Source organism: Gordionus sp. m RMFG-2023, chromosome 1, assembly GCF_954871325.1.
Source record: "Gordionus sp. m RMFG-2023 chromosome 1, tfGorSpeb1-WG-v2, whole genome shotgun sequence".
Lineage (NCBI taxonomy): Eukaryota > Metazoa > Nematomorpha > Gordioida > Chordodea > Parachordodidae > Gordionus > Gordionus sp. m RMFG-2023.
Genome location: NC_088775.1, coordinates 58,935,565 through 58,958,702, shown reverse-complemented (window position 1 = coordinate 58,958,702; position 23,138 = coordinate 58,935,565). Strand labels below are relative to the sequence as shown.

The following is a 23,138-nucleotide window of genomic DNA, read 5'->3' as shown; positions in this document are numbered from 1 at the left end:
AAAAAATTGTAGATTAAACAATAATTAATATAATATTTAGAGTTAGTTTTTAAAGATAAGACATTAATTTAAAAGCTCTTTAACAATTAACTATATATAACGTAACAACCCGTTAAAGTTATTGTATTGTAAAATAATATTATGATTAAAAAAAGTTGGTTTTTTAAATTATTTTTCATAGAAATTAAATATAATGTCACAAATATAGTATATGAAAACGCGATAACTGTTATAATAAATTATATTATGATTAAGAAAAAACATTCAAAAATATGAAGACTAAATAGCTAAAGCTAGCATTTTACTTCGATTTCTTTTCCACCTTCACGGCAATTTTTTCAACTTCCTTTTCAAATTTCCCGGCAGCTTTTTCAACCTTCTCAGCGGCCTTTTCGACAGCTTTGATAACTTTCGACCCTTCTGGACTTGGGTACCTAATGTCTATGTAGTATTCTTTGATACTATCGAACCCAGAGAGCACCCCTGCCCCAGCAATACCTCTCAATATGTTAGCTCCAGCACCTTTCATGAGGGACATGGCCCCTTCCTTCTTGATAATCTGGGAAGCCGCATCTACGCTTCCACGGTATTTGACAGCCTGCCCACTGGTCATCATCATGCGTCGGCGGATGGTATCAATAGGATAGGAAACTAGACCCGAGGCAACAGTTACTCCATATCCCAAAAGGAAGGAGGAAGCCAGATTGGCGTTAGGGCCTAGCAGGATGGGCTTGAGTGAGTCATAGAGACCAAAATAGAGGCCCCGGTAGACAAAAATACCTTTTGTAAAAAAGTAATAATTATATGTTTAATGCTAAATTTAATAATTTTTAAATTAGTTTAAGGTGATGATTCTAATCAACTTGATTTCACAAAAAATATGAGGTTGGGGTAATAATTATATTCAATAATTTATCATACTGATAACAGTGGAAGTACCCTGCAATTGGACCTGAAACTATGCTCGGGTATAAATGATGTTTTCGTCTGCTGTATCAAAAATTAGAATTTATTGAAAAGTGCCTTTAATTTATATTTTATTAATATTTGGGACCAGGCATGGCTGAAAAGATCAAATATGCAGGGCTCTAACTAGTGGTATGAATGTAACATAAATGTGACACATGGAGAATGCGTTTTCCAAATAAATGACGATTTTTATAATACTAAGATATTTTTTCCTTGTGCTTCATAAATCATAATTGTGTTTTGTTTTTGTATGTATATGTTGATTCTTGGTAAAATTACAATAATTCAACTGAAGTAATGTAAATTTTTTAATAATCAGAAATATATTATAAGTTAAAATATGTAATAGCTAAAATAAGGATAAGAAGTAGGATTAAAGGTTAGAGATATGGATAAGGTTGATTAAAACAAATTTTTTTGCAGGCCTGAGCCGGCATGATCAAAAAACCAGGCCCATGAAAATCGGATTTTATAAATATTTTATTTCAGTTCTCAACTACTAAAATTATTATGATCTTTCATTAAGCTTGGAAGAATTTTTTCAAAATTATTGTGGCCTTACCTTGCTTAGGAATTTTTTTTTAAATATTAAATTTAGGCATAGGTCAGTAATATTTAACAAATAATATTGATATTATCAAGTAAGAGCTTTAAATATATATTGACTCAAACCATAGCATTTACACTTAGTTTTAATGGATTGAACCTGGCCTGAAAAGAAGAGAGTAAAATGAATAAAAATTGGATATTATTTACAAATAAAAGGTAGCAACTATCATAAAAGTAAGGTGAAAATTCTCATTTCCCGCCATTTTTGACGGGCTATCTACTAGTTGTATTTATAATTATATTATCAAAATAAAACTATATTACATGTCTAATATATTGTGTTAAAAATAAAAGACATTTATTTATATTAGATTAAATTTATCATAGAATGAACGAACGTGAACGTGTTCTTTTTTATTTAAAGTGAACGCGTTCGATTTTTTGGAAATGTTTACAGCACTATATATAAAAAAGGAGTTAAATAATGTCTACTAAATTTTTTATATAAATTGAAGGTGGTATTATTTAAAAAAATGGTTTTTAATTCTTATATTAAATAAAATGGCCAGAAATTGAAAAAAATTGTTTTATATGAAAGTCTAATCTTTGTAGGCAATTTTGATAATTTTGTTATAATTGTAGTTTTTAAGATATGTTTAGTTGAATGAAGGCGTATAATTGCAAAAATACATAGTTTTTGACACTTAGAACCATAATATCTCAAAAGATATAAATGTTTGGAAACTAAATTTGGAGATATTTCATAGTTACAATGATCTTTCATTGCTTACCAAATTTTAAATAAATCAAAGGGGATTGACCTAATCGTGGTTGATTTGTATCAAATCGATCAAAACACGAGATTTATGGATGACCATCTCTAAAATGAACGAAACTTGGCATGATAGTTTCTATGTTGTATATTTTAATTAAATCAAAATTTTAGAGACGGCCTTTAAGGTAGAAAATCGCGCAATGCGTGATTTCACTAAATCTTGTTTTTTAAAAATACTTAAGATCAAAATTTTAGAGCCGGCCTTTAAGGTAGAAAATCGCGCAATGCGTGATTTCATTAAATCTTGTTTTTTAAAAATACTTAAGATAGTGTTACAAATTATATCATTTTATAGCCCTTAAAATTTTACATTGAAAAATATCGAAAAAAATTAACAAATTCCAGTGTTTTCTTATTAGTAAAAATAAAAAATCAGCATTATTGAGAAAGGATTTTTTGGGGGTGATATTCTTTAAAAATGTTTATCACCTATTTATATTATTTTTATAAATAAAATATATAATATAGATGGCATTATATCTAAAAATCAATATAATACAATATATTTAACAAAAATATGAATTTTGGTATTAAAATTAAAAAATCCATTTGGGGCGATATGTAAAATGACAGCCCTTGCAAATATGACAAACATATTAAAATTTTATCTACAAACTAATATAAAAAATATCTCTTATCTATTCCATTTTGCAGTTATTAATAGAAATTTCTGGGCAAAAATTTCTAGATATATCCTGTCGCTATCTATCGTTATTTTGATACTACTTATGGTAAAAGAAGTATGTGGTGGTTCTCTTTTTTAGTACAAGACCGGTTCAGACGTGATCCTATATGAAAGATCGATCAATAAAAGAATTTTGGAATATATTAATGTATTATGGGTATTTATTTGTTTAATCCAGCCAAAAGACTATTTTGGAATCTGAGCCCTGCATTAAACCTATTTTATTTAGCTCTGATCCTAGATTTTTTAAAATAAATATATTTCACCAAACAATTTGATTTAAAAAATTAAAGATTTGATCAACTTAGTTATAATTTTATTCTTTTCTGTCTATGAAATTTAATTATCAATCAATGAAATATTTCTTTATTAACTTTTAAATTTTTTTTAAAATTAGCACTGCAAAATTGTAAAATATTTTTTATCAATAAATCTAATCATTTTTTCCCAATGCAGTGATCCATTCTTTAGAGAGGGCTATAAGTCTATTTCAAAAAATTTACAAAAAGTATACCAGACTAATATATTAAAATTTTTAACCAATCTATTCAGCAAAAAGTCAAGAAAATATATTACTGCTCTGAGGGATCAGCTGTGCAATATAAAAACATGAATTTTTTATAAATCAGATTTTGGTGTAGCAGCTGAATGGCATTTTTCAGCTACATCTGGTCCATGCAACTGCCTTGGAGGAACATTAATAAAGAGTTAAAACCTTCAGCCCACCAATTTTGGACACCTTTTAAAACAGTTGTTTTATCAGTTTGCAAAACAAAACATGTCATCAGTAAATTTTACATCCAACAATCAATACAATTTATCAGAGTTGTTAAAGTATCTGGATACAAGTGTCTAGATATAAAAATTTCGTATCTGTATCTAGATAGATTTTTGATTAAAGTATCTGTATCTAGATATTATTTTAGAGGTATCTGTATCTAGATACTTTTTAAGATACATTTTGATATACTTTTATTTAATGCTTTTTTATATTATAAATAAAAATACTTAAATGTAAAAATTTCATATGAGCATATAACTTAATATAAATATATATATTAAAAAATTATAATATATATATATATATGTAAAATATATAAAAAAGAATATATAAATATTAATTAAATATTTATGTCCGAGTTATCAATAACAAGCAAATTCTGATATTACAATCCATCTCAAGGAATTTGCCATTTTTAATTGCAATGGAATTGGTATTTTATTTTATTTAATTTTATTCTATTAAATTAATTTTTAAGATTAACATTGATGACGAAAATTACAACATTCTTCCATGGCCAATTTATAGACCATATTTTAAAATAATATCTCGAAATAAAGAAAACAAATCTCTGTTAGTAAAATGTTTGCCATGTCTACCAAAAAATATGCAAATTTCGCTTAGCATTACCTCAACTTACAACATTATAAAAGTTTTAAGGGTATAGATACTAAATAAATGTTTACAATTTTAAATTTAAAGAGAAAACATCAAACACTCTTAATCCAAATAAAAAAGGTGAAGGAGAAAAAATCTATTAAAGAAAATATTGGAGTAGGCTCATCGTCCATTGGATTTTTTTTCCAAGAGACCTCAGACTTTAACCCAAACCACTTTAGATGATTTAATAACTGATTTTATTATAGATAGCATTCAGCCATTTTCAATTGTTGAAAATCCTTCATATATAAAAATTATCAAAACATTAGCTCCACAAAAAAATATAATTTGCCGACAGACAGTGGTTGCTAGAATCTCCCAAAGATGGGAGAATGAAAAGAAAGAAATCATTAAAAGTCTAATAGAACCCTCGTTAATATGCACAACAGTAGATTGTTGGAGTGCCTATCGCCGGTATAGCTAACATTTAAATTTGTATAATAATTTAATTACAAACAAATTATTTGAGCAGTTTTTAAGAAATGTTAATTTTTAGTTCATAATGAAGCCAGTAGCAAGCTCACTTGATATCCTGCAGGGAGATAAATATATGTTCACAGCCTATAAGTGTGCAACTATTTCCCAGCTCATCATTAAATTGAAAAATTTTAAACAAATGAACCTGAAATTTTGTTTACCACTCTTAAATGTCTTACTTAAAGGGATTTGAAGATAGGTAAATTAATAATAAATTAATCAATATTTAATAATTCTAGGTTTATTGGCACAATTTTTGAAGATGAAAATATTTTGACTATGCTTCATTTTTTAAACTAGATTAGACATGGTTACAAATGGATAAAAATTTAATTTAAAAAAACAATTAATACAAAGATTAGTTGAGGAATTATCAAAGTCTTCAAATGAGTACAAATTAACTTGTGAAAAAAAACCAATAATTTAATATCCGATTTTTTTCAGTATCCCACAGCAGGAAATTTGTTAATGATTTAAATTTTGATAATCAACAAATTTTAAATAGTTTTTTCAAAAATGAATGCCGAGATTTTAGTATTTTTTTAAACGATATAAAAATGTTATTCATTAAATATAACATCACAATTCCTTCCAGCGCCCCTGTTGAAAGACTTTTTAGTATAGCTAAAAATGTCTTTACAGATAAACGAGAAATAACTATTAAATATCAATAATCATAATTTAAAATTTATCAAATTAATATTCATTTGCTAATTTTTCATTGAAAATATTTTGCTACTGAAATCTAATAATTATTTATATTAATCATATATTATATTAATATCTAAAAATCATTATTTTAGTTATATTTTGATAAATGTTATATCGAGTCAATAAATTTTTTAGATCATTTCACGAATTTTCACAATAGAATCCTAATTTAGGTTTATTCAAACCTTATATAAGAGTATAGGGTCATTCCACGTCAAATGAGCAAAAAAAATAAGATTTTCGGCCGACCCCCTTCGATTTTTTTAAAATTTGGTAAGCAAAGAAAGGCCAATGTAACTAAGAAATAGCCAAAATTTTAGCCTCCTAACATTTATATTTTTGAAGATATTAGGGTTCAAAGTGGCAAAAATGACGTATTTTTATCATTATCTGCCTTCATTTAATTAAGCATATCTTAAAAACTACATAATTGTAAATAACATATTTAATATCAAAATTACGTACAAAGATTCTACTTTTAGATAAAAAAAAAAAATTTTTTCAATTTCCGGTCATTTTATTTAATATATAAGGACTAAAAACGATTTTTTGGAAATAATACGACCTTCAATTTTTTTAAAAAATTTAGTAGACATTATTAAACTCTTCCTTTATATTTATAAAAAAAAATTGGTCTGGGACGCGGCCATCTTCTTCTCAAAATCGATAAAAATGTTTAGAAAAGTGTATAAATATTTTCCCGAAAGGAGGCGTCTTTGTATAAAATTATATATTAATAAGTTTTTAATGGTTTTTCTTGAACTATTTGATATAATTAAAAGGATTATTCATCTTGTAAGTGAAAATAACAATAAATGGGGCTTTCATTCAATTATAGAAATTATCGATAAAAGAAATTCAATTTATTACTTTATTTATAATTTATTATAAATATTTTTGCCCATATAATATATATTTAATAAATATTAATAAAATATGTTCAATTAAGTTTCTCTTGAATATATGAATCAAAATCTTGTGCATTTCATATATGGTGCCTTAAATATTAAAAAAATTGATATAATTTAAATTTAAACTCACTTTCAAAAGATTCTAATTTTTCGGTAGCGCATTTACTTTCTTGTGACGACAATATATAGTATAACTACGGCCAGTAGCATTTAACAGTGAAACTAATGTTAAGATATGACATTTGGGCAAGCAAAGAGTGTCGTCTATACTTGGAAATGTAAAGGAATTAGAAGGTCCGGATGGGTGTAGAAACTTTATATATATTTCTTCCTGCTTTTGATTTTTCACTAAAACAAAGCTAACCACCAATTAGAATCATAAGGATACGTTAGGTATCCTGATATTTCTTCAATAATTATACTTTCATCATTATATGATAACTATTCTAGTACTTTCTATTGAATTGGAATACATTTTATTAAATTATGTAGATCTGTTGGAATCAAGGTGTGTATTTTGTGTGTTCCAGGTATAGATCTAGTTTTTGAAAATCTTTCCCTGAGTAATAGATCTTCGTAATCATAATTTATTTTGGTCATCTATTCAAAATATATGACATTAATATTTTCTTTAGCTAACTCGTACAATTCATATGATGTGTACTTTGAGTAAGGCCTTGTAAACTAGCTCTAGCGGTTAATCTTTTAACAGTGCCACCAATCCCATCACAAACACTTTTCCCGTGTGCTGTAGCAGAAAAATGTCATTTCGCCTGTACCCCGAAATCCCTCTCATGATTGCTAATATTAATAAAATTTTTACGATTTTTATACTGTGCAGCGGATCCACCGGAAAATAAAAATATTTATTAATTATAAAATTTAGCAATATTTTTTTAAAATTATGTACTGCTATTGTATTGTGTTGCAAAGATTCGGATATCATTACATAATTTAGGCAACAAATATTGGCAAAATTATCTTTATAATATATAACAAAAGGGTGAACAGTGGATTGAGCCCTATTCCAATGATAATTTTGTACTTCATCCTAAAGTATAAAGCTATAGTTTTCTTAAAAATCACAAAATTAAATATTGGTCTTCGTCTAAGTTCAATTTTAGATTGTTTTGATACAACGATTGTTGCGTTGAAATAAAAAAATGATAAAGATTCCATTTTTTTTAAAAAAGCATTGATAAATTCACCTACTGGTTTGGTTATTGTTTCAAGAGTGGTTCTATCTAAGGATAGCCATTGTTTGTATGTTATAAATTCGATGTCCTTAGAACGTAATAATATTTCTATTTGATCTCGTAAATGTGTTAACCCTAAACAATTAGCACATTTGCCCATATAACTGGATGGTTGAGGTGAATTACAAATTATTAAGTGTAAAATATGTTTGTATGTTTTAAAGGGCAACATATCATTGGTTAAATTTGATCCAATGATCATTAATTTAAATTTTGGTGGTAGCTGCAATCACATACATGTGTACCACTACCTTCAACGAGTATACAATTTTTGGGCGAATGCTTGCGAATTTCGAAAAACCAATTTTAACATCAGGCCTCATTTCTTTAAAAAATATATAAATTTTTTTCAAATTATCTAAAATTAATCTCTTATGTATGGTATGGTATTCTTTTTTCCGTCTTTGGTCAAAATCGAAACGCAATCTTTCTTGCCTGGCATGATTCTGCTTATTTCGTCCATGCAATAAAATTCTTGTACAATTTTAACTGTATATTCGTCTATAGTTTTTCCAGGCTTGGGGTTAGGTGTTGATAGAAATCAAAATACCAAGAAATTTATTAAAAAATGAATTAATATAGTGAGCATGTGTTATTGAATGATTAAAACCCTTTCGTGCAGAAATATTTCCCATGAACAAAAAATACTTGTACTTAGATATAATAAAATAATGATTTTGATAGGTTAATGATAAAATATGAAATAATAAATAATGTTTTATAAATTAATATCTCTAAGTACCAACCATTAGTTTCTTTAAATATAAAAATTAATTGATTAAAAATTTTAATGACAAATGATCTCGCTGGGCGCGAAAGGGTTAATCAATTTTAAAATTTTTATTTATTTTATTGATTGAAACATTTATTGTTATTCTAATTTAGTAAGGCTATGCCGATTTTAGAAAATCCGATCCAATATTTATTTATACTGTTTTGGGTTATTTTATGATAATACTTTTATTTTGTATATATTTTCATAAATAATAAATTAATATTTGTAATATTTTAAAAATATCAAATTATTTTAAAAAATTGAGTAGAGAAAATTTTGATATTATTTTTGGCGTCTATGAAATGAACAAGATTCTGATTCATATCAAGAACTATAAACTTGGTTAAATATATTTTATTAATATTCATTAAGTATATGTGGGCAAAAAATTTTATAATAAAGTAATAAATTGAATTTCTTTTATCGATAGACAATTTCTATAATTGAATGAAAGCCACATTTATTGTTATTTTCACTTACAAGATGAATAATCCTTTTAATTATACATTAAAAACTTATTAATATTTAATTTTATACAAAGACGCCCCCTTTCGGGAAAATATTTATACACTTTTCTAAACATTTTTATCGATTTTGAGAATGAAGATGGCCGCGTCCCAGACCAATTTTTTTTTATAAATATAAAGGAAGAGTTTAATAATTTCTACTAAATTTTTTAAAAAAATTGAAGGTCGTATTATTTCCAAAAAATCGTTTTTAGTCCTTATATATTAAATAAAATGACCGGAAATTGGAAAAAAAAATAAAAAAATTTTTTATCAAAAAGTAGAATCTTTGTACGTAATTTTGATATTAAATTTGTTATTTACAATTATGTAGTTTTTAAGATATGCTTAATTGAATGAAGGCAGATAATGGTAAAAATACGTCATTTTTGCCACTTTGAACCCTAATATCTTCAAAAATATAAATGTTAGGAGGCTAAAATTTTGGCTATTTCTTAGTTACATTGACCTTTCTTTGCTTATCAAATTTTAAAAAAATCGAAGGGGTCGGCCGAATCGTGGTTGATTTGTCATTTAATGACCCTATAATAAAAAATGTATCACCTAGATACATTTTAAATTGTATCTATATCAAGATAACCTTTTATAAGCTGTATCTGTATCTAGATAAATTTTTTGACGATGCATCTGTATCTAGATCCATTTAAAAAGTATCTTTTAACAACTCTGCAATTTAGAAGAGATTAAAGTTCTTGAAAAAGATTTAATTTAGCTCGCCCCCTATTCCAGGAACTCAGGAAATACACGCTGTATTTCCTTTTAGTTTAAGCAAACTTAAATCAAATATATATTCATATTCAGAAGACTTTAAAATTAATATTATCTCAAATGTATATAATTTGCGTATTGTCGATATTGAAGGATTCGTAACATGTGTTTATGACGATTTTTGATGGTTAGTCACAGTACTAAAAAGGAATGAAATTATTGAGGATATATATTTCTTTTTTACATCCCCATGGACCATCGTCATCCATCTTTTACCCCACAATCGAGGAAAAGATATGCTTCCCATCAATAATAAAAATAGTATATCCCATAACAGTGACAGAGCACACCTACAAATTATTGCCTCAAATCCTATTAAACGCAAATAGAATAAGATTAAAACAAAAGTTATGTTATTTATAAGTTTGTTTTTATAATATAGCGTCTTATTAAAATCATATCCGTGCCCCAGGATATTATATTGGTTATGGGTCATTCCATGTCAAATCAATCACTTTACAACCCGACCATCTCAGATTTTGTTAAAATTTGGTATTTAAGTTAGTAAAGTATTGTAAGTGACGAATCCAAAATATTAGACTCTTAACTCTATTAGAACCGGAGATATAAGGCTTCAAAGTGGCTCAGCTTAGTCATTTTTTGAAAAAAATGAATTTTTAAAATTGGGATAACTTTTATACTAGATGCACTATGTATATCTATTATGGCTCATTTTATAGCCCTAAGTAAACTCTTGAACGTATGTTAAATAAAATTAATTTTTAGTTTATATATTTTTTTTAAATTGCGGTTAAAAATTTGTGATTAATTTTTTAAAATGTTAGACTAAAATTTTTTTTCCAAATTTCAGATATTTTGTAAAGATTACCAAGAACTGTTCATATAAAAAATTTCAGAGTGGGCCCAAAAATATTAATTAGAGAAAATCACATTTTTGAAAAATCCGCTAGATGGCGTCGGTAATTTAAAATATGAATTTTAACAATATAAGTCAAAATTTTTTTATTCCTTAATAAAATATATATCGAATAATTAATAATAGTAAGCTTAAAATAATTTAATTAAATTTCTTTAAATTTAATTTATATATTGCCAAGTTAGATTCATCATTAGTTAAAGTGTATGTTCTTCCGGTGGCTGTCAAGGGGTTGACAATTGTGAGAATATCATATATCGGAATAATTAGAATATCTGGTATTGATGGATAATAAAAGGATTGAGAAGGTCCTTTTGGATGTAAAAAAATTACCTTTATTTCAGCATCGCTAATAATATCTTGAATTGCTACCCACCATTCATTATCATATAAACATGTAACATACCCTTTAATATCTTTAGTTGATATTTCGCTTATTATATTTTGTATTTTTTCTAATTTGGCTTCAATAGCACTGGAATATTTTTTTGTATTTATTTGTGATAAATTAACAGGATAGACTGCATGAATTTTTTGAGTACCAGGAATTGAAAGAGCTCTTGCAAATCGTTCCGCTAAAAATTCTTGCTCATCTTGGTATTCTTTATGGGTTGTATAGGAAAAATAAATATTTTTTATATTTTCCTCAGCAAATTTAAAGAATTCATAGGGAGATTTTATTTGATTATCATAAGGACGTTGTAAACTGGCCCGCGCAGCCAAGCGTTTAACGGTTCCCCCTATTCCATCGCAAACATTTTTCCCATGGGCAGTAGAAAAAAAATGCCATTCTGCTGGGATGGCGAAGTCTACTTGATGATAACACAAATTTATAAAATTTTTCCTATTTTTATATTGAGCCGCGGACCCATCGGAATAATAAAAAATGTATTTTGGATCGGATAAAAAGTAATTTTTTAGTAAATTTATCAATTTTTTTTGGAATAAATAAAATAAACAAGTGTTATGTTCCAGCGATTCAGATATGGCCACATAACTTATATGATTTAATACATTATTTACTTTATAATATATACCAAATGGATGTAGAGTAACCTGGGAAGTGGCCCAGTGATAACTTTGGACTTCATCTTGAAGTATAAATGAGTAATTTTCAGAAAAATCACAGATAATCAAATAATGATTATGCTCTAAATTATTTTTAAGATTCTGATGGAATCTGTTTTGTTGTTCAGTAATAAAAGCATGGCGAATCAAAATAAATATTTTTCCAAATAAGTAATTAAGAAATTCGTCAGCTGTTTGCGTTAGGGTTTCTCGGCTGGTTCTATCTACAGATATCCATTGCTTGAACGTTATCCTGTATATATCATGTGCAATTAATAAATTTTCTAATTTAGCCCTTAATTCTTGGTACCCCGGACATTCATGACATTCGCCAAAATAACAGGCTGGTAGGGGAGGATTACAAATCATTTTTGGAATTATGTCTTTGTAAGTCTTTATCTCAAAATCCCTATTTTTTTTAAAGTTGCTAAATTGCTACCTATTATTAGCAACTTAACATTCTGATGGATTAGGCAGACACAAACCGAGTGAGTGACACTTGAACCTGGCATTATGCAATTTTTAGGGCCCAATGAGGCGAATTTTGAAAATCCGATTTTAAGAGAAGGGTAGATAGTTTTGAAATTTATATAGATTTCTTTTAAATTATTAAGAATTAACCTTTTTTGAACGTTAATCCTTTCATCATTTTCAATTATAGAAACGCAATCTTTTTTTCCGGGTAATAATCTACTATATTCGTCATTTAAATAGAAACTTTTTACAGTGTCAACTGCGCCCTGATTTATGGTTTTACCTGCTCTCGGATTGGGAGTTGAAAGAATCCCCTTTTGACCAAGAATAAATTTTGAATTACGGATCATATAAAACGAAGCGTTAAATTGTTTTTTAATTTTTTGAATGCTCCAATTTTAGGGTAATGTCGTTAATAAAAGATATTTTTGTGTTTTCGACAATAATGGATAATTATTTTTCATATGAGTTATTAAATCTTCGCTACCATTTGTATTCGTTTTGGGTTGAAGAATTTTGGCAATCGCGGTTGAAATTCTGCCAAGTTTATTCTTGGGATATCCTTTCTCTCTTAGTCTCTTTTTTTTATTGGTGAATGCCCCATTTGATCTAAAGTAGAATTTAAAGATTCTAAAAAAATTGTAGGGATTTGCGCATTATCGTTATTATTTGGATAATTATTTTCTATATGGATGGAGTTTAGGAAATTATTTGAGGTTGTAGCTATGTTACTATCCTCTAAAATTGAAACATCTTTCTTCTTTTTATATAAAGATTTGCGACATTTAGGACAAATATAATCTCCTTGTTAATTTTATAATACATTGTCATCCAAATACTGACTTTACGAAGTCCTTTTTTGGAATAATGATTTGGCAGATTTAATGGATTTGTACAAAACATTTTAATAAAATATTAATAAATTAATTAATTTTAAAAATTATAAATTTTAGGAAAAATAACAGACGATAAATTATTGGAAAAATTTTTTCGAAAAATCGATAATTTAATTAAAATTATTTTAAGCTTACTATTATTAATTATTCGATATATATTTTATTATGGAATAAAAAAAATTTGACTTATATTGTTAAAATTGATATTTTAAATTACCGACTCCATCTAGCGGATTTTTCAAAACTGAGATTTTTTCTAATTAATATTTTTGGGCCCACTCTGAAATTTTTTATATGAACAGTTCTTGGTAATCTTTACAAAATATCTGAAATTTGGAAAAAAATTTTTAGTCTAACATTTTAAAAAATTAATCACAAATTTTTAACCGCAATTTAAGAAAAATATATAAACTAAAAATTAATTTTATTTAACATACGTTCAAGAGTTTACTTAGGGCTATAAAATGAGCCATAATAGATATACATAGTGCATCTAGTATAAAAGTTATCCCAATTTTAAAAATTCATTTTTTTCAAAAAATGACCAAGCTGAGCCACTTTGAAGCCCTATATCTCAGGTTCTAATAGAGTTAAGAGTCTAATATTTTGGATTCGTCACTAACAATACTTTACTAACTTAAATACCAAATTTTAACAAAATCTGGAATGACCCTTATACTCAATGGATTTTTTATTTTAATACCAATACAATACATATTTTTATAAAACATACTTTATTATAATGATTTTTAAATATAATGACATCTATAATACATTTTATTAAAATTAGATTTAAAAAAATCAAAATTAGCTATGAATTTTTTTGATTAAGTTATAAGCATTAATATTAGCACCCCAAAAACCCTTCTCAAAAATGCTAATATTTTATTTTTCCGGAAATAAAGAAACACATGAAATTTTTTAATTTTTTTAATATTTTCCAATGTAAAATCTAAAGGGCTATAATATGATATATAATTTAAAAAAAACAAGATATAATGAAATCACGCATGCCTGATTTTCGATTTTAAGGCGTATATCTTTGGATCTGTTGAGCTAGCGCTTTAAATTTTTTATCAACAATTACAACATAAATAACTAACAAGCCATTTTATTCATTTTTGAGATGGTCATCCGAATCACTGGCCTATATTTGTCATGGTATTACCCCTATTATTCATATTTGATTTAATATTTAACATACTAATTTATTTAATAAAATCACAAAACAAAAATTAAATTAAGGAAAAACGAAATTATATTTAAAATAACAAAATAGTTGGTTGGATTGGTTTTTTATTAAAGGGTGGCTGTCCAGTCCGTACATATCTGAATGGTCACTAACTCCAACTTGAGTTCATAGCGTTAACCAAACCAATAGAGAAATACAAAAGGAGAAATAACATATAAAAGATCAATACCTGCACAAGATATCACGAAACCGCGGTATAAACCAGCCACCCCATCTGTCATTATTGTTTTGCGGTACACGTCTATTATCCCGTTGAATTGACGGTCACCACCACCTTTGCCGGCAACTTTGGCGTCATTTGCCAACCTGTATCAAATATAAAAATTCCGATAAAAATGTATGTCGTGAAAGGACTATTGTGTGGTTTCAAAAAAATAGAGCTGTGCCGATATTAAATATCGGATCGGCACCGATAATTAACGTTTCCCAATAATATCGGAACGGGCCGATACCTGTAAAAAACCGATCCGATCCTTTTACTTTTCTTTTTTTGTTATTTTATATATATTAATATTTTCTAAATAATTTTTTAAACAATGCAAATGCACAACACCCCTTAAATTTTATTTATTTTTTTATAAAAATAGAAACACCCAAAGTTTTATTTATTTTAAATCTTTTTAAATAATAACGCCAATTTTATTATTTATAATTTAATAATTACAAATTTCTAACTAAATTTATTAAATTAAAATAATTATCAAAATTATAAGTTTTTTGGAAGAAGGGCCTTTCTTTTTTATTCATATATTGTACTTCTTTCTTTGCTATACTCATTACTAAACAAATATATGGCTAGGATATAGTTCCACCTTTATATAACCTCATATCTGGGTTACAAGGTTTGTTGGTATCCTTGATAAAAAAATCGGCATAATTATATGAAGGATGGGTCTTAATTCACGTAAGCTCACCTTTGGGCAGGTCTATAACCCACGTTCAAATAAAGAATTTATACTTTAAATAAAAGAACTTTTTTAAATATGGTATCTGAATTATGGAAATATATTATGAAAGACAAAGATAATTTTGAAAAATACGTTTTCTGCGGAATTCTAATTTCACAGGGAGGAACAATAAAAAAATTCATTTAATACTACCAAATCCGTAAACTTTTTTTAATTATTGTAGAAATGAAAAAAAAATAATTAAATGCATAATTCGATTTTTTGCATATAAAATATTGATTTCTTAATTACTTTGGTTCATAGGGGGGGGTTGTGAAAAATCAATAAAAATATTGTATAGGTATCCGATCGGTTTTGAAACAATACGGATCGGATCGGTGAAAAAATATATAGACCGGCACAGCCCTACAAAAATGTATGGATAATGATAATTAGTAATGCTGAAAAATATCGCCGTTATTAATGGCGTTTGTTGAGGAAAAAATACTATTCGTTAATATATTAATCTCTTATAATTGTAAAAAAATACGTTTTATTATAAACTTTAAACTGAACTATTTATCCACAATAAAATTAAAGTTGATTTTATATTTTAAATTTAATTAAATATTAATTTTAGCAGTTTCCCGATCAATAGTAATCAATTGAATTTAAAATTGGAACCTTACTGGGTAAAAGTCTATCGGGCCGGATAGTAAAATTTTATAGAAAAAATAAAAGGCCGGATAATTTATACATAAAAAAAATCGAGTCAGGTCTCGCAAATCTTTTATTTTTTGTAAAATTTTAATGAGCCAACTCGGGCATTTGATTTATTTTTTTTGAATTTTTGTTCATAATATTTAAAAATAAATAATAGTAAATTCACTCATACGATACCACTTTTTGGAGCCCGATCCGATAATTGCTATTGGCCGATTACGGATCTGAGTTTGTATACAGTAAACATACTAATCGTTTTAATTTTTAATTCATATACTCATCTCATATACTTTTTAACAGTATTACATCTATAATTTAACAACATAAATCATTTATTTATATTTGAATGAACAGTTTGTTTATATTCGTGAATTAATATATATTGTAATTTATTGATAAATCACTTATTTCTAATAAAATTTATCTATTTACAAAATAAGTAACAAATATATTATTTAAATTAATATTTCAAATGGATCTTATTTATAAAAATAAATAGTTTTTTTGATGTAACTTTTAAAAAAATTTTTATAACATCTCAATTTTATAATATACCATTTCTTAAAAATTAAGACACCATTTTATCGGATCGGATAAGAAAATTTTTATAATATCGGCCGATAACCGATATTTTAAAAGGGTTAAATATCGGCCCGATCCGATAGCCATATCGGTACATCCTTAAAATTCACAAGAAATAAGTTAATTATGATATGATACAATATTGACATCTAAAGATATTATACCAATCCGGGCATAATTTTTCTTAAAATTTTAACTGACTATGCCAGGAAATTAATAAAAAATTTATCGGGCCTGGATAAGTCGGACAAACATTTCAATAACGAGTGGGCAACTTATGCAAAAAATATTAACAATTTAACTCAGGCCGAGCTTTGCAATACAGGGGCACAATTATATAATATTTTTTGTAAGTTAAAAAACTGACTGAATTAGGCCCATGTGAAATATTTAATTTGGTCAGTTCAATGTTATAGTTTATATAAATAATTTTGTAAAAGGTCATTCCATTATAAATTAACCAGTGTCTCGTACGACCATCACAAAAACGAATGAAACTTGTTATATTTGTTATTTAGTTGTAAATTTTAATAAAATCAAAATTTTATAGCCCTAGCTCAACTTCAAAAGATATACGTCTTCGAAATGGGAGAGTGATTTCATTAAATGTTGTTTTTTAAAAAAATTATTATGATAGTTACAAATTATATCATTTCATAACCCTTAAAATTTTCCAACTGTTATCTTATTTCCGGTAAAGATAAAATATTTAGTTAAGAGGGATTATTTTGGGTGCTGATATTCGCTAGGAATGTTTATTTTGTGTTTTTAATTTTATTTATATTTCTATCATTATAAATAACAATGTTATATAGATGGGGTTATTTAAAAATCACTAATAAAAAATTCATTGAGTATAATCAATATAATGTTCTGGGGCGATATGTAAGCAGGTAGCCCATATATGATTATTATAATGTTATATTGAAAAATAAACATATTTTAATATTTTATATATACAAACTATTATAAAAAAATCTCTTATCTTTATAGCATTCCACTTTGCGATTATTAATAAGTTTCCTGAGGTCATAATTTGTAGGTATATCTTGTGGCTGTTGTGGATCTATTATCGTTACCCTATAATGTCACATGTGGGGTAAAAGAAGGATGTGATGGTCACCGGGATAGATGTAAAAAAGAAATATTTATCTCTAAATTTCACTCTTTTTACTGTGGGTAACCAATAAAATCGTCATTATCAGATGTTTAGAAAAATTGTTGGTCCAGAATGTGGTCCTAAATAAAAGACTGATCACATGTATTTATGACGATCTTTGGTGGTTAGCCAGTACTAAAAAATGAAATTACTGAGGATATATATTTCTTTTTTGCATCCCCATGGACCATCACATTTTTATTTTACCCCACAATCCGGCGACAAGATATACCTACAAATTATGGCCTCGGGAAATTCTAGTAATAAGTGCAAAATGGAATACGATAAAGATATTCTTTTATAATAATTTGTATATAAAATTTTAAAATATGTTTATTTTCCATTATAGCGTCCTATAATAATCATATCTGCCGTTAAGGTCAGATTCAGGTCCATTTTAATTATTTCCAAAATAACATTATGTAAAAAAATTTTGCTCATAAGTAGCAGAAATGCTTGGACATCCATTTGCCTTATCTCGATGCTTACATTAATATTATTTTCGTTAAATCTTAATCAGGTAGTTTAAAAAATTAACCCAAATCGGGCTCACTATTTAGACATTATATACACTTAATGGATTTTTTTATTTTGCTAAAATATGTCAGTAGCTGTTTTTATTTATTAGATAATACCGAATTAATTCATTGTAAAATTACTTATAGTATAGAGCTTAATTATATTGATTTCCTTAATTTGTTTATGGCCATTTCGGATTTTTCATGAGTTAAATAATAAGTTCTTTCTGTAGTGGTCAAATGGTTGACGACAGTTAGAATTAGGGGTGTATCAATACCACTTTTTGGAGGCCGATCCGATATTAAATTGATAACGGCCGATTACAGATCCGATATCATATCTAATTTTGTATTCTACAAAGATACCAATGGTTTTAATTATTAATATACTTTTTATTAGTATAACATCTATAATCTAACTATACCATAACTAGTGTTGTTAAATGGCTCGTTTTGAGCCGATTTTTAAAAACGGCTAACTCAATATTTCGTCCAGAAAAATATTACGCAGGCCTCAAGATTTTGCTCATAGAAGGAACAAAGGTTTAGGCATATATTATCGAAATCTCGAGACTTAGGCAATATTTTTCTGGCTAAAATATTGAGTTAGCCGTTTTAAAAAATCGGCTCAAAATGAGCCGTTTAACAATACTAACCATAACTTATATCATTAAATATATTATAATACTCAGTTATAGTTTATATTCAATTCAATTGCAATTCTAAAAGTTTATAAAATATTTTTATTGTTAAATTACTTTTATATAATAAGTAATAACATTAATCTATATACATAATAAGTAATAAACAAATATATTATGAAATTTGAAATAAATATAATATTTAACATTAATATATCGAATATCAGAGGTCAGCCTGTGGCGATGGTGACTGTAAATATCGCCAGCTTTAAAAACAGATTTTGAAGAGATTATCGCACACTTTTATAAACAGAATGCAAAAAAAATAACAATTTGGCAGAATGTCTATTAATTAATTATTATTATTAAAAAAATAAACATAAAAATGAATTTCGATTTTATTTATAAAAATAAATGATTTCAGATATAACTTTTTTTACAAATTTTATAACATTCTATTTTTGTTAAAAACGCCATTTTTTATCGTATCGGATCAAAAAATTTTATAATATTGGCCGATAACCGCTATTTTAAAATGGGTGAAATATCGACCCGATCCGATAAAAAAATATCGGTACATCCCTAGTTAGAATATCATTTTTTGTAAGAATAAGAATATCAGGTATTGAAGGATAATAAAAGGAAATAGAAGGTTCATTACGGTGTATAAAAATTTTACACTTACCTCATCAACACTAATAATCGCTAGAATATAGGCCACCCACCATTTATTATCATAAAAGCATGTTACATACCCTTTTATATCATTGGGTGACATCACGTCTATTAGACTTTGAATATTTTGTGGTGTGGTTTGAACAGCATATTTTTTTGTATTATTTGTGATAAGCAAACAGAATAAACTGCATAATTTTTTGAGTTCCAGGAATGGAAAGAGCATTTGAAACCGATCCATTAAAAATTCTTTCTCCTCTTGGTACTCTTCGTGGGATGTACACATAAGAAAAATGAATATTTTTAATATTTCCCTCACGAATTTGAAGAAATCGCAACAAGATTTTATTTGATTTTCATAAAGTCATTGTAAACTGGCCCGGGCAGCCAAGCGTTTCACAGTTATCCTTATTCCATCACAAGCACTTTTCCAATGGGCAGGAAATGTCATTCTGTTGAGATAGTGAAGTCTACCTGATGATAACAGAAATTTATGAAATTTCTCCTGTTTTTATATTGAGTCACAGACCCATCGGTTAAATATATTTAGGCTCTGATAAAAAGTAATTTTTAGAAAGTTATTAATTTTTATTTGAATTAAATGAAATAAGCAGGCATTATGTTTCAGCAACTCAGATTTGTTTACATAATTTATATGATTTAATGAAATCAACAGGTATTATGTTTCAGCAACTCGGATTTGGCTACATAACTTATATGATATTATTAACTTTGTAATATATAATATAAAGGGATGTAGGGTGATCTGGGAATTGGTCTAGTGGTAACTCTGTACTTCATTTTGAAATATGAAAGAGGAATTTTCAAAAAAATCACATATTACCAATTAATGAAATTTAAATCATAATTAACCCTTTCGCGCCCATGGATAACATTTGGAATCATAATTTTTCAATATTTTTTATGCATTAAAAATGGCCACTGATAACTTTTGTAATCATATTTTTAATTTTTAATATTTGCTGTTTCGTATTTTATCACTAACTCGCTTTGTATCATATGTTATTATATCATATTATAGTTAGAAAAATTAATTTTTTCGTATCATTTTAGTGCCAAATTTTTAACTCATATTTCTGGTTATCAAATCTTGCTAAAAATATAAGTAATAATTTTATTATTAATATATATATTTGTATATTAATATTTCTATTTAAAAATTATCATCTTTTTAATCATTTTAGGTGCTGGAAATTGAGCATAATGCCATTTGGCATCAATGGTCATTTCTTATGCACCAAAATATTAATTTATCAATAAATGGAAATTTTAGGCAAATTATTTAGGAAATTTAGTTTTAGGGTTATGAAAACTGGATGGGGGGGGGGGGGGGGGTAATTAAATTTTCGTAATTATTATCTGTATTAATTATCTAATATCTATAAGTGGGTTTTCTTGGATATAAAGAGGTTTTAATAAATATTTTTTTATAAATAACATGTATTATGAGATGCTTTTTATATCAATATGCATTTAGATATGACTACACTTATCCACGAGGGTGATATATCTGAGGCTGATATAGAGAGCTCAAACGAAGATAATTATTATCCTTTGCTGGGAGATGATTTGCCGACATCATCTTCTATTACGAATGAACTAGGTCTTCAATTGGAGGATATAGTAAAATATACAACTATAACTAAAATAAAAGATAACCCGATTTGGTCTAAGAAAGACATCGGACAAATTAATACAGAATTTATCCCGATTTTGGAAATTCCTGAACATGATTCAACTCCTCTAACATATTTTCGTAAATTTTTGGACCACTAGATAATTACTAATTTCGTATCGGAAACAAATATTTATTCATTCCAATGTTGTGGTAAATCTATAAATACAGATAGCGATAAATTGAAAGATTTATTAAGATACATTCATATACTAGCTTAGTTAAGATGTCTTCTATAAGACAATATTGGTCTGTTGAAACATCTATTCCACAAGTAGCGGAAACTATGTCCCGAAATCGTTTCCTTTTGATCCGGAAATTTTTCCATATTAATAATAACAAAGATATGGTAAATAGGGAAGATGAAGGATACAATAAATTATTCAAAATTCAACCCTTCATATGCCAACTAAGAAAAAATTTCAAAAAAAATAAACTCGAAGAGAAGTTAGCTGTAGACGAATTCATAATTCCTTTCAAGGGGAGCTCTAAATTAAGGCAATACATTAAATCGAACCCCATAAATGGGGGATAGGAGTGTTTGCCCTATGTGGCTCTTCTGGATTTATGTATGATTTTGAAATATACCAGGCAAAGTCTACTAATACTTTAAAATCATATTTAGGTATCAGTGGTGATATCGTACTTCGCCTGTCTGAAATAATACCATCAAATAAAAACCATAAATTATATATATATAATTTTTTCTCCTCATACCAATTATTTATGATTCTTAAAAAAAGGGATATTTGGTGTCTGGAACGGTAAGGTCTAATCGATTATGAGGATGCGCACTTAAAAATGATAAGGGTTTAAAAAGGGAAGGAAGAGGCGCTGTAGATTATAAAAATGAAAAATACGGTATTATTATCTGCAAATGGCAGGACAATAAAGCTGTTTACAATATCTAATTTAATTTTATAGGTGTTTTACCTACGACCAAAATTAAACAATGGTCTGTATCAGACAAAGCCTTTATAAATGTAGAAATTCCCGCTATAATTAAAAACTATAATGAGGGAATGGATGGAGTAGATCTTCACGATATGCTGGTGGAGTTATATAGAACAGATATTAAATGGAAAAGATATTATATGCGAATGGTTTTCCATTTATTGGATTCTTGTGTAATAAATGCATGGCTCATTTATAGACGCCAAATGAAAGCAAATAATATCAAATTTATGACATTATTGGTATTTAAATCTCAAATAGCAAAAGGGCTGATGCTAGCAGGAAAAGTTAATAACAAGAAGACTGGAAGACCTTCCAGTATAGTTGTAAAGAGAAGAAAAGCCATAAATATTGTCCCCATATCGGATATAAGATATGACCAAGTAGGTCATTTCCCAAAGCCCGTAACAATTAAACAAAGGTGCAAGTATTGCGTAGATGCATATTCAAGAATTATGTGTCAAAAGTGTAATATTTACTTATGTTTAAATAATAAACGAAATTGTTATTTGTCATTTCATATAAAATAAAATATTTTTTTAAATGAACTTGCATTTTGCCACTTGATGACATTTGGAATCATTGAATATTTTTTGACAGAAATACTCGAAATAAGTTTAGCGGAAATTTTATTTTTAAGTCAAAATGCGATTTTATTCAACAAATATTATATTATGGAATATAAAAAAAAGTAGATTGACTTATATTTTCAAAAATTAAGTTTAAAGTTATTTAAAATTATAAACGCCATCTAGAGGTATTCTTATTGTAAGCATTTTTTATACTTAACTTTTACAGTTCTTATTACTCTTTACAAAATATTGAAATTTGG

At 26.9% G+C, this 23,138-nt stretch overlaps 1 protein-coding gene across 1 annotated transcript in view; it reads right to left on the bottom strand.

Moving 5' to 3' along the window:
- LOC135931403 (uncharacterized) overlaps positions 1–23,138 on the bottom strand; it is a 50,471-nt gene continuing 27,333 nt past the window's right edge. The window contains exons 5-6 of the mRNA XM_065468480.1: positions 14,641–14,777; positions 1–780 (exon numbers count right to left, since the gene is read on the bottom strand). Of these exons, the coding sequence (XP_065324552.1) occupies positions 302–780; positions 14,641–14,777 (616 nt within the window). The 3' untranslated portion in view covers positions 1–301. The remainder of the gene's footprint in view (positions 781–14,640; positions 14,778–23,138) is intronic.